At 42.6% G+C, this 13,712-nt stretch overlaps 1 protein-coding gene across 3 annotated transcripts in view; it reads right to left on the reverse strand.

Annotated features, from left to right (window-relative positions):
* LOC117497573 (cadherin-6-like) overlaps positions 1 to 13,712 on the reverse strand; it is a 51,633-nt gene that overhangs the window by 21,561 nt on the left and 16,360 nt on the right. For 2 of the 3 annotated variants that reach the window (XM_034149546.1, XM_034149550.1), the window contains exons 2-4: positions 11,314 to 11,693; positions 3,041 to 3,335; positions 249 to 368 (exon numbers count right to left, since the gene is read on the reverse strand). In XM_034149546.1, coding sequence (XP_034005437.1) covers positions 249 to 368; positions 3,041 to 3,335; positions 11,314 to 11,550 — 652 coding nt within the window. In that variant the 5' untranslated portion in view covers positions 11,551 to 11,693. Of the gene's footprint in view, positions 1 to 248; positions 369 to 1,500; positions 1,546 to 3,040; positions 3,336 to 11,313; positions 11,694 to 13,712 lie in introns of those variants that run through there. The other variant, XM_034149559.1, reaches the window with a different exon arrangement.

The raw sequence follows: 13,712 nt of genomic DNA on the forward strand, positions 1-13,712 counted from the left end.
AGACATATAAATAAAATAGCATTCTTTTAACCGGATTCCAAATTAAAGTTGATTCCAAAGAACATCCATTTTGAAGCATGTCAAAGCTTTAGTTGTACTTCATTCTAAGACATAAATGCTTTTTTCTTCAGGATACACATTTCTCAAAAGTCCTTGAGCAAAAGCTATTTCTTTTTCTGCAGCAAACTTGGAGGAATAAACACAAAGTAGCTGAATACGAGTATTTTCGTGTCGTTTTTCCTACTGACCGGTTTCTGGGTCCACAGAGAAGTATGGCTGGCCCTCCAGGATGCTGTACACCACGCGGGCGCTGTTCCCGTAGGTGGCGTCGTCGGCGTCTGCGGCTGTCACCTGAATCACAGAGGTGCCTGGGGGGATTGATTGATTGATTGAAAAGTTTATTAACAGCTTGTATATTGGGTACAGTACAGTACAGCTCAAAACATACAATTGTTAAGGGGATGCAGACCAGAGAAAGACTTTCGTCTTGTTTACATCAGGGTCCCCCATTTCCAATTCATCATTGGGGGGAGGGGGGGAGAAGATTCATGACAATGACTTCTATCAACTCTACAACACTGCTGAAAATTGCCTGCTGGATAATTGCTCAAGCTGATGCACCTTCTGATGAGGTGTCCGATCCTCTTCTAATCACGCAGAATGTGATCATTTCTGTCCCTTTGCATTATCTCAACCAATCTTTATCCTCTGCCACTTATACCCTTACACGCGATTGATTTTCACGGGTAATCGATAAGTCCTAATGTATTTTTCTAAGTATATCTCTCTAAGCATAGCAGCGCCACCGATACCGGCTCTTTGCAAACCCCAAGAAGCCTATTAGTGTATCCACAGATCTGTAATGTCTAAGAAGCCAAATATCTGATCGTAGGCGAAAGACTGTGATCCATTTTCTCTTCCAGGGAGGCTGAAGCCCTATTTCAGTAGAACAAAGGGAAACGGTTAGCCAAGTGCTACCTCCCAAATGGCGCCTTGCGGGGCCAAGTGTTGCCTCATTACATGCAGAGGAAAATTAATTGAGTAGAAATATTTAATGGCAAAGTGGTATAAATATAGAATTGTGAAATACAATGGGATAACGGCCCTGTGAAACTTCACTAATTTGATGTCAGCTATGATCTGTAAGGGGTGACAGGGAGAGTTTCCCTCCTTTTAAAATCAATGTCATTCGTATGGGTGACGGATGTTCTGGGGAAAGAAACTGTAAAACCAAAAAGCAGAGAGAGAAAGACCACGGCTGTCTGATTTGGTGTAAGTGACAGTTCGGAGGATTCCTGAGTAAGTTCACCGAACCTTGATGACTAATACCTTTAACTAGGGAATTAGACTCAAAGAGGCTTTTCTGACACGGCGGCTTTTAGAAAAATATCACTGATCCACATCAGCCATCTCATCGCTGACTTTAAGCTTCGGAGAAAAGAATGTTCTGACAAACAAGTCAGGAACGATCGCAGTTTTTGTGCAGGGGGAGTAAATTACCTCAAGTGTAATCGTTCAGATGTCAAAGGAGGGGCGCGTCAAAGGAGGGGCGCGTCAAAGTCGTCCGAGCACAAGAGTCCAAAGAGGAGAATGTCAGAGCCGTGAGACGATAATAAATCTCAAAGTGTATGTCACATTTAAAGGGGCAGTGTCTGGACGTAGTCACTCGTGAACACATGCTCTGCCAACCAGTGACATCACACCTCGGTTGTTGCCATGGGCACCCGTGCTGCCCTTAGATAAGTGCTGGCCTCTCTCTTGGGCTTACTGAACCAAGTGACAACTCTGTCACATGTCTGGGCTGCAGGACCGATGTCCCTCAGCCTCCAAAGCTCCACAGCAGCAGAACAGAACAGAGAGTTCAAACCATGTTTTCATGCAAGTATTGATTAGGAGCCTTTTTATATTGTGTATCTATATTCATGAGGCCACTGTGTACTTTTAGACTAAGAGCTAGAGCCAAAGTGCACAGTAAATTAAAGTTTAATCTGGAGCCGAATGACAAGAAGGAATGATAATGTGAATAGAAAATGGTGCTGTCTAAGAATCAGACCCTGCAGAAGTGAAATCTGAAGTTATTCACCATGAGGAAACAGCTGCTGGTAATTAAATTAAATACAGTTTTAATAAGATACAATACTGTATTTAAAAGATTATCTGCACCAGTGCTGTAACCGTGACAGAAACACTTTACCTTGTTTATTTTCGGCACATAAAACAGCTTCTAGTCTCATTTAATTAGCCGGGCCCTCTATGTTAAGCCTGCATCATTATTATGATTGATAAAGTCCCATTGATCCAGTAAGTCTGCCATTTTGAAATGTCTCTATCCAATCTGAATCATAAGCCTTTTAATCCAGCTGCATAAACACCTTCATTCGTGTAATTATTGTGTGCTTTTGATTCATACATTTGGTTTTCACATACTAAATGCGACTCTCTTTGCCTGCTGTGCACGCAAAATATTTATTTTAATTACTGTTATTAATGAACTAATCTGTTTTTGCATTTATTTTTTGTTTCATCAATTCAATCTTTAATTTCCCTTTATGGAATACATATCTCTGGGGTTGGGATGGCTGTATGGATACAGTGGCCTGTGTCAGCTAACATATGTGATATTTAATTATTTATTCAGTTAGATTATTACATGGGCACATCATCATTGGACAAATACATACGCATAATAGATGTGCAATAGGTATAAAACAGATTGAGGGTATAAATATTTTTCTATACTTGGAAAAACTGTCTTACTTTATCGTTAAATAAACCGTATTTAATTGTGTCTTAATTTACATGATTTAATTTCATATTCTGTTCTACATCCCATATTCTATTGACATGTATATAGACTTTTTGCACTACTTTTTATTTTGTATTTTTGTATTTTGTTATATATGTTGCATTGTTGGAGGAGCTCAGGTCAGAAGAATGTCATTGCCATTTCTACACTGTAGCTTTGTGCATCTTTGAATCTTGAATCTTTTAAAGAAGTCAATGAATGGTATTATCAGGAATATATACGTCGAGAACTTACCGATGTCAGACATTTCAGGGACCCTGGCCATGTACGGGTCCTTGGTGAAGCGCGGCTCGTTGTCGTTGATGTCGTGGATCTTGATGATGAACTCGGACTCCCCCTCCAGCGCCTCGTTGGTGAAGCGGTTGACGGCCTTGGCCCGGAGGATGTAGTAGGCCTTCTCCTCCCGATCCAGCCTCTTGGTGGCGTGAATGTCCCCAGACTTCTCGTCTATCCTGAAGAGAGACCCGGCCCCCTCCCCTGTGAGGACGTACCTCGTGTTCCCATCTCCTCGATCTGAATCCGAGTGAAGCTGTGGGGAGGGAAAAAAGAGAAAAAGAAAATCATGATCCCTGCAGAACCATACAACAATTTGAAGCAACAGTTTGTGGCGTTTTCATTCTAATACATTTCCACTTTGCAGCTCTCTATTGCTAATTGTTAAAGCACAACAGTGATTCAAAGTTCACTTCATGAAAGCTTTTACATTTGCTTAATGTGCTCTTATGAACACCAAATGTCAGCTAGCTTCTCTCCAGAGACATATCTTCAAATTGCTATGAGCAGAAATAGCCACGGTGAACAGAAACCTCATCTACATAGAAGTCCAAGACAAAAGACAAACATCAGAGCACCCGCTGCACCGTTTGATTGACAGGTGATCACCGGGAAGTGAAGTGCATACAAAAACAAGCATCTAAGCATAAAGCACTTAGTACCAAGGATGTCAACAGAATCAATCACAGTTCCCCGCTTAAATATTTCTGATACACTGTGCACATAGCAGCAATCTGACCAATCTGGGTCTTGACAAAGAAGCAGTGACAGCTTTGATAAGTGTGTTTGGTGTTGTTTAACAGATTCATATCCTCTTTAGTAAACTGTCATCGCGTCATCTGTGAAATTCGTATCCTGCCGAGCAGAAAACACAGAGTCGGAGCATTTATGTTGCATTTTACTGGCATTGCACTTTCAGGTTGTCATCACGCTTCTTACCGCAGGGCCACTGTGGCATTTTCACAGTGCTGTAAAACAGAATGCCAGTGGGTCGAAGTCTGTGAAGTACCAGCATGACTGGGCTCACGTCCGCCGCCTGCCAATCCCTGATGGATCAGCAACATGACCAACATGCCAGAGGACCACCAGTGTCCACTTGTCTGTGGAGCTTCTCATTATTATTTGCTTTCTCCCTCTCCATCTCCTGTTTAATTTTTTTTCTGCATGAACAGCAGCTTAGCATGCGCTGACATTTTAATTCCACCACCAAATCCCCCCAACATATTTATCTCCGGGAACTCATCAAAAGCTTGTCCAGTCGTTTTCCCCTCCCACTGCTTTCCTGCCCACTTCCCATTCCCCTCTTTAATAACCAAGGACACGGTAATAATCGCTGGGGGAGGCAAAGGGCAAAAAGAGGTTACATGTTTTCAAAGTCAAAAACCGTGGCCATCCGAATGTTTACGCCGACGAGTGGGCACAAGTACGTGATTCCTATGTGTGCTGTTGACACCTCGTTAACTCAAGTGAGCCGCCGCGTTTGATTTTGACAGTTCGAATGCTGATTTCCCTCCGAGTTGTTGATGTGTCTACAAGCGTTTCTGGCTGTGCCGGTGGACAGACTGAGGGGGGATATTGTGCGTTCCAGCTGGGTCACGAGGGAGCACATTGCAAAGTCTCCCTTCTCATCATATATTAAAAAGCTTTTCATCCCAGGTGCTCGGAGGCTTTACTAATTCATGCTGTTATATCAGGGCAAAGCTGGCACGTGAGACGAACAGCTTTGTGGATTAGCATCGTTAACACTATTTTGTTCGCCTGCTTGAATGCTGGTAAAAATGACTGTTTTCATTCCTTTCTCTGTCTGTCTCACCGAGCCGGTCGGGTGTGTTACAGAATGTCAGTATCTTTTTGGATTAGGATCTGGAGTGGCGCACTGTTTCATTAACCCACTTGTATTTTGGTCACAACAACTCTCATTTTTTTGTTTTTATTCCCTCCGTCTAACCAAGCCAAGAGAATATCCTGCGCATTTGTATTTGTTTACCATTCTGCTTTACAGTACGTGCTTCCAACAGAGACTCAGTTGTCTGAAAACAATCCACTTCAACATTATTATCTTTCTCCCGCTGTTATAGCTGCAATGTCCTTTCCTATGATTGTCTATCAAGCTGCCTATCTCAGCCGGCACGACAATTCAGTTAATAACCGTCGAGACCTCTCTTTCAGAGATGTGAGATAGACAGTGTGACATATGCTGTGTCGACTGTCATTTCTATGGAAACAGAGAGGTCTTGTGGTCTCAAGAGTTCCTCCTCGCTCCCCTCAAGGATATTACAAGGCAGTATCGAACTCCAACGCCCGCTGCAATGACCCTGTCCCTCCCAGTTGCCCACCTTGCTGGTGAGGAACATTTACTGCAACCCTTCTACTCAAATTAAGAGCAGAAAAAAAAAACCTCTCCTGGAAATCAATGTGGCAGCCCAACGTGCATCCACAATGGCCCTCTGATCAATTTATATCGAAGATACAATTAAACTGTCACAGGGGGAGAACAAGAAAGCCACATGTGCATTCAGTATGGTCACCAAGAAGCTCTGGCACATCAATAGCTAGCCTTTTCTCCTTTGCCCTCCTATGGTACCAAATCGTAAAAAAGGCAGAGAGCATGACGCTATAGCCATTAACACAGAGACTTCTGGTCTTTTTATAAAGAAAGAAAGAGGAAACGACAAAAAGAAAATCCATCTTATCAAGTCATTCTGTCTATAATAGTGGCCCAATATCCTCATCTTCTAAAATGAAAAGCTTTCCTGCAGATTGTTAGATGAGAAAACTACACCACTTTCATATGTTATAGAAAGTAGACTACAGCCAGTAGTAAGCTTAGTTTAGCATAAAGCATAAAGGAAGTCATACACAATGAGGACAGATATGACACAGTGTGTTAATGATGTTTAAATGGGCTGCTATGGTCTTATTTTGGGACAAATAGCTAGCTGTTTTCCCATTTCCACTCTTAAAGTGATGTGGTACCTTCATATTTACATTAGAATTACATCACTAATCTCATCAAATTATGTTTTCCTAACTAATGTAATGTAAATATATTCTTCTTCTTTCTTTCAAACAACTTTGCAAGAGATGAAACTTGAGTTAGAGATTCCTTGAAATGAGTGGAGTTCTAGGAAAGTAAGGCTCAAAGGCAAATATGACTACAACATATGTCTTGGCAGTGAATCAGCTGTGAAGCAAATAATGTTCATTTACTGAAACCATTATATCATCAATAAAATGCTATATATTTCAAAACCCTCCACTCAATTAGCCTTCTCAGCAGTGATTTCAAATGGTTGGCATTTTTTCACAGTAGATAGATATTTATTTCTATTCCTATGTGATTCATCTTTCAGTTTGAAGTGGGCTGAGTAGTGAAGTGGTACTCATCAGACATCTGTGCGTGAGAACTTAGAAACAAGCCGTCTTTGTTTGTGAAATTAATAAGCTTCAAGTGCAGCAAATGTTAGTGCAGACTCGATCTGGCCGCCATTTGTGCTTCACTCAAGTTAGGCCTAAAAGATGGCACTGAAAATGGGCTGCTAAGGGCAATTAGCCAGTTAGCCTTTAAGGCCTTGTGTCCTGGCCTGTCGAGAACTGGCTGCCTTCTATGAAGCCAGATGGTAGCCTCAGACTGTGCACAAAAATAGCCTATCAAATGTCTGTTGATGTGTAAACTTGCGATATGCCATCAGAGCTGCAGAGACTTACTGTAAAGGTGAATTGTCCCTTAACATATATTTCCTCTTTTGTGGACCTCTGACATCTTTAGTTTTTTGTGCCATACATAATTTCCGGCATGTTATCTTTTAATTAAAATAAATTCTCAACAGTTTGTTTACTTTGCTACAGGGCCGTAGCTGAGGTCGTGTCCTCACTGTTGTTTCTTTTTTGGAGTCGTTTTTTAAAGGTCCCCTATTGTACTCTTTTTCATCAATATATTATAGTTCTCAGATTTATACAAAACATGTCTCTGAAGTGTTTGGCTAGAACTACCAAACATATCATGCATTGCAGCGTCCCATAATCCCCTCTGTTTCAGCACTGTTTCAAAAGTGCTGATTCTCTGTCTGTTACTTTAGATGAAAATAAGGAGCCACTCCCCACGCCCCTCTGAGAGATATTTGGTTAAAAAGAACACAAAGGTGCTCTCGGAGGAGATTCAGGTGATCAGGTGGGGGGGGGGTTACCTTGGTTGGTGATTGGCTAATGGTTACACAAGCCAATAAATCGTTATGACATAATAAAGTGGCCAAAATCTGCCCATTTTCAGACAGGTTTTTATATAAATGGATCAGGACAAAACGTGAGCAAATATTTTTTCCTGAAACTTTCAGAATCTCTTTACACAGAGGGGACACATGTTTCTGTATAAAAGACATGAAAAAGTGGATTTTGCATAATAGGTGACCTTCAAGATTGTATAATTACATGTAAACTATCTATGGGGTCCATAAGGTAGATACAAAACTTGACTGTTTGATGATAAGAAATACATTAATCTCACCCCGTCAAAATCAACGGGTGTTCAAACAGTAGTGGGCAGGTGATCGCATGAAAACAATTGCAAGATGTTGTAGTGATGTCGACCTATCTCGCGCCGACATCGCCTCGCCCCTGCAACGTTGTCAGACAGATGTTTGCCGGGCCTCGTCGCTGCATGACCTCATCACACCCTTTCCTCCGCTGCTCACACGTCGCAGGAGAAGAGCATAATTGAAGTCGCCCCCTCCCAGCACACACGCAGGAACTTATCGCCTAATCAACAAACACTGCCAATGTGTGCTCCAAGCCGCGGCTGGAGACCACAGAGGTTGCCATGGCGCGGGTACAGCCAGCCCAGCGCCATATTGCAAACTCCTTGCCTCTTTGCCAAGGTGAGCAGCTGGTAGTAGGGGGGAACAGAGACCAACAATCACCCCACCCCCCACAAACAAACACAAACAATCCCTGCACCTTTCCACTCGGCTGCCATAAGACGCTCGAGTCTTTTCCCCCAGGTCGCTTCAACCGCTGAGTCATTCAGGACTGGGAAGAATATTATGTCTGTGTTCATCTGCCGCTTTTTTATTTCCTCTGATTTCCAGCCCATTACTGGAGGCGGACGTGTGTGTGTGTGTGTGTGTTCGCGTGCACGCTGGTGTGTTTGTTCACATTCAGAGAACATTGCTCACTTGCTAGGGACTGTGTTGAAGAGTCTACCCGGCAGACCCAGAACCACTGGGGCCTATCAGGGGCTGTAAATACTTTATGAGATATGATAGTACAGCACAAACACTCCTAAACCACAGGCCATTAACCATTTTCAGTGGATGTGTGCCCTTTGGTAAAGTAAGAAATAATGAAATAAACAAACATTCTCTTCCCCCAGTGACAGCGCGGACCCTCGGAGGCCTGTATGCAGCTCGCCTGCTAATGAGAGGCAGTGTACGATTCCCCCTCCTGCAGGAAAAAAATAAATTGTTGGGCAATACAGCAAGATTAGCAAGATTAGCAGCCAACCAGCTCCACAACAAGACACCGGCGGAGTCTCCTGTTCCCCTTCATCTCGATCGCTTCCCTTAATTCCTTCCTGTTCCAACTGCCATTGTTACGCTTGCTCAGGAAAGATTAAACTTTCATTGGTTAGCACTTCACAACTCGATAAAGCCTTCGAAAAAAAGCAACCGGGGGAGATTGAGTTTACCAAATAACCGGAGACGGGATGTTGTAATTCAAGTGTAGTTTCATCATTCTATCTTTTACTGTGTGTCAAGAGCTGCTCCCTTGTTTATAATAACCTGCCATTGTGTTATTTCCAATTCATTTTTGTCTCGACTAACAAAAGTGGTTTTGTTCCCTGCTGTGTTCTCTGGTTGCAATGATGTCACTTGCAATGACAAAAGCCTTCCCTTTTGTGTTTCTGGTATTGTTGTTTTTTTCTTCAGGCCCACTTGATGCGGATATGGCCTCCACCTGAGGATATGGATGCAGATGGTTGTTCTCTATGTTGAGGCACGTGTTCAACTCAAAAGCTATTCATACCGTTTAGGGCCTTATTCATCACTTGTACTTAATCAAGCAATTAACAAACAGTAATTGCAATCAGATAAGATCCACCAACTACAATCCTATGAGACAACTGGCTAGCGAGCTAACACTGTGGAGAAGCTCCCAGCTGCATGTACTTGGGGGGGGGGACAACAAGTGCTCAGAGTCATGATTAAGTGTGGTGCTCGAAGGTTGATGCCTTAATGGCATCTTCAGGAGACGGACTCTTAGGCCAAAGCCTCTGGATCTCTAAGTGTATACCACACTCAGATAATCCATTCTTCTTTCGCTATTAGTCCTTTTACAAGCTTAAAGGACGAGTGGCACATCAATCAGCGTGCTCTGAAGACAAAGTGGTTTGATCATGCTCGGTACTTACTTCTGATCTTCATTCACTCTGTTTTTTTTTGTTCTTTTCAACTTTTCTGTTCTTTCTCGTATTTGCCCGCCTCATACCATATTGAGTGCTGTAATCCTTTAAGACGGGGGCTGAAAGTCAACCCTCACTTTGGGAGGACGTATGTTGCAGAATCTCATTTGGTTGGATGACTCTATCCTCCGTGGACACACGATCGGAATGCAAAGCACCAGCCCCATTCAACTCCTCGCACAAAACCCCCTTTCTTCCTTTCTCAGTCGTCCTGACCTTGCCCCCACGCTTCACAATCTCCTCAATTACAGTAGGTTGGGAGAGGAGACTGATATCTTGACTTCCGCTCCGCTGCATGTAAAGCATTAGTTGGCCCGTCTTCTTGTACATTCCCCAATGTTATCTGGGTCGACACTATGTTTTCATATTGTTGAACAAATAATACCTTCGGAGGAAGTCATATTTTACTGTCGGGCAAGACAGCCGCTCTCGGACGGCATGATGTGAGTGGAATGGACATCGTGCAAGCAGCCGCAAAGATGACAGTAAGCACAATATGTATCGGACAGGCGACAGCAAACAAAGCCTGAGGATGGATGGAAGGAAGTCCCATTCATGAGCATTAGCCAATCGGCGTATCATGTCATGTCTGCTCTCCGATGATGGGTTGATTCTTGTATTTGCAGAGACAGAATGAAACAGTAATAGGATGTTATTTATTTTTAAAGCAGCTCATTAGGAAAAATTCCTTTCCTTTAATAGAGGTTGATCACATTATCCATGAATCCATTATGCTACTAAGAAAAGGCACCACAGGTAGTTAGGTTGTCCCACTTTTTGCAAAAAAATCAACTTTAAAAATGGTGTGTCACAAATTCAGTTTGTTCTAGGACTGTAAAATGCAAATAAAGCAGTATTTGGTGAAATTTGCATTCATTTGGATTGACGGAAAAATAGCAGAACTTCATAAATATGTATCGACAAGACTACATACTGTAATGAGACATTTTTTTAAATGATCTAAAAAAGCTACTTTTCAAATGCCGGCATGTGAAAAGTTCATGTTTTGTTGTGTAGAGAGTTGCTCAGTGGAAAAACAATCCGAGAAGAATAAACAAACATTGAGGAGAGCACTCAGACTGTGGGGGGGGAGACTGCAGATTTGATGCACCGTGTTACAGAACTAACCATTTGTGAGATGGACTACATAGAGCTCACTCATAACGAAAGACCGCGCAGAGAGTATCTTCGGGTTTCTAATGATGCAGTTTGAGTATCTGTTTGAGACAATCCTTTCTTTTTCTTTCAACTGTAGTAGATGGTTCGCTGCTCAAATCGAATACGCAGTGCTTCCTTTAGTCATCCTGAACAAACTGAAAACAGCAGGTTTGGATTGGTCCCATAATAGAATTTAAATTTCTTTCATCTAATGCATTGTTATTTATTGCTCTTCTACTTAGAACTGATCCCAGGGAAACTTCTGATAAACAGGCAACTGACTCTCAGTAAAAAGGAATGTGATCGGTTATATGAAGTATTTTGTTCATAGTAAAAAAAATATATTATTTTGAATTAGAAAGTAATCTGATCAAATAATTAACAAAGTCTGATCTGATACGCTATTCTGTAGACATTAGACAACAGACTATTGTGGTCACTTGTGGAAAATAACACAGTTTTGCTAATTAATCTGACTAATTAAATATGTCTCAAAGGTGTGGGATGTTATTATCCCTGTGCTTTTGTTTGATTATTGGATGTAATAATACTTCAGCGTAAAACTGATGTGGCATTGAGGTCCTCTGTGTTAAAGGAAAAAAAAAAGATCTTTAATTACCTTTCCGACATACTGCATGTCAGACCCGGTGTACTCCTCCAACAAAAAGAACTGGTTCCACATCCATCCACGTTTGGATCGCCTCAGCGGCACTCCATTGGCATCTTGTCCCGTCAGTCCTGCGGCCCCCTTGTGCCCCCCTGTAGTTCTCCGCAGGGCCCTGAGCCCGTGACCAGGACAGCTGAGGTGGGCCATAACCCACAGCACCATCAATACGCAAACTCTCCTTCTATCCATGGCCACACCACCGCAGCCTTCTTCTCTCCCCGCAGTGGTCTATGTCCAGTGTTTCTTGGTCAGAGTATCGGATCAGTCCACATGCTGTAATCTATTGAAGCAGAGAAGGCTCCTCTCAGTCACATGGGGCGGAAAAACAGCACCTGGAACATTTATAGAGAAAAACAGAGTGTCAATAGCAGAAGGGGAAGCAGTGGTTCGTTACTGTACTTTCCTAGCCTGTACTCAAAAGCAGCTCAGTGTTCCAGGCTTTCTGAAGATGCAGTACTTTAAACATTCAGTAAGGACCAAGTCAAGATGGGGAGGGGAAATCAATAGAGATTTATCTATGAAATTGTTAGGGCCAGGTATATAATAAGTTATCCATGAACCAACACTTTAAATAAGAAATAATGCAATCAATTGAATCATCAAATGAAATCAATTGACCTAGTTTATGAAGCAAAATGTATTTCACTGTAAGAAAAAATTGCTTTTCTTTCCCGTTTCCACCATCTGAGTTCAGACGGTTTCTTAGTTTCTGCAATTGTACATATTTCCAAAGAATGGTAGATCTAAGGGGACGAATGACATTTGACTATTACACGAAAAAGCCTTCCTAGAGTAAAACATGTATCAACAAATACAAATAAATGCATACATTGTTTAAAGAATACATGAATACACAAATACATTTTGTTACAATTGTTAAACACACAAATAAATGTGGGTAATCAGCTCCTGGTGAAAAAGAGGCATGAGACAGATAAAGGCAAAGCTGGAGAGCTGATCTGAAATCTGCATCTCAGTGGTTGACTTTCTGCTGCCACTCGCACACACGTCCTCACATTCCCATCCACACAAGCCCTGATATACATTCATGTGCACACTCGTACTGTATGTTGACTGTCAGTCAAGTGATTGATGGGCAGGCTGAGTGCTGCCTAACCTGATAAATATCAGATTAGAAATATTACACATCAATGTATTGGCTTACATCCTGTACAGCACGTGTAGAGCATTATCTGCATTAAGCCCCTGAATCAACATCTAATAGAGCGCAAGGCTCGTGGAGCGGCCTGTTCTATCTTTTTAAACAATCTGCCTCGGCACACTTTGTTATCAAACCCAGCTGAATGCCAATGGAGACCCTGGGCAATGTCAACTCCAGTTTATTACCTTAAGATCAGTGTAAAGATAGCGAACAAAATGACTGTTTGCAAACCACAGAGTAGGGCTCTGATGTGAGCAGTGGAATCTGTCCGCTTTCCGTCCCTCAATCATTTCTCCCACCCATCTCCTTTTCCTTTGGAGCCAATGCAGAACGCGCTGGCTAATATGTGAAGGAAACGGAACAAGAGGAACAGAGCAGGACCGGGGGTGGAGGAGAAGGAGGGGTAGGAAGAAAGAGAAAGAAGGCCATGTATTCTGCTTTTGTTCTCATTATTCCTCGCGGCTGGAAGATATCCAGGCCGCCAGTGTTCCTCGGCTGGGGCTTGGTAGGAGGGTTATCAGTGGGCCCGCTGGGGAGCGTCTGCAACGTTCCTCCGTATCGCACACTCTCAGAAGGCGGGTGGAGGGAGAGGGGGCGTGTGGGGGACAGGAGGATGCAATCTAGCACCAATGTATGGCAAGTCTTTCCTCGCACAGTATGTCGGGGAATTAGGAAACAATGTCTCTGAACATGAATTAAGTACCCTGACCTGCATGCAGAGCCAGACAGACTGAGTGAGGGAAGTGGAGCGGAGAAAGAGGAAAGGTGCAGGAAGGGGAGTAGAAGCAGGAGTCCTGTCACAATACCACCATTTTGTCTTAGATACTAGCGCTAAGTTTAGTATCTGAAAATCACAGAAATAAAGACGAACCATCAAGCAATGTCACAGAACAATCGCCCAGCTTTTTACAAACAGATGTCTGCCAGCATCGAATGAGAAAGTTTTATAGTAACTTTAGTACGGGGGTATTGATGTCGGCTGGGTGTCTTTGTTGGCTCAAAAAACAAAATACAGTAGGTTCATTTTTCGCCCGTTTGTCAAGCTGTTTGCGGGAGAGTTCAGTTCAAAACACAATAAAGAGTTCGATAAATCTGTCCGCCTTTAGCTATGTGGCTCTGTCTGTTCAACTGGCACTGGTTCATGACGACTGTTTGCTTTTAAGACCATCCCTAAGTGCAGCAAGTCCAA

This window comes from Trematomus bernacchii, unplaced genomic scaffold, assembly GCF_902827165.1.
Source record: "Trematomus bernacchii unplaced genomic scaffold, fTreBer1.1, whole genome shotgun sequence".
Classification (NCBI taxonomy): Eukaryota; Metazoa; Chordata; class Actinopteri; order Perciformes; family Nototheniidae; genus Trematomus; species Trematomus bernacchii.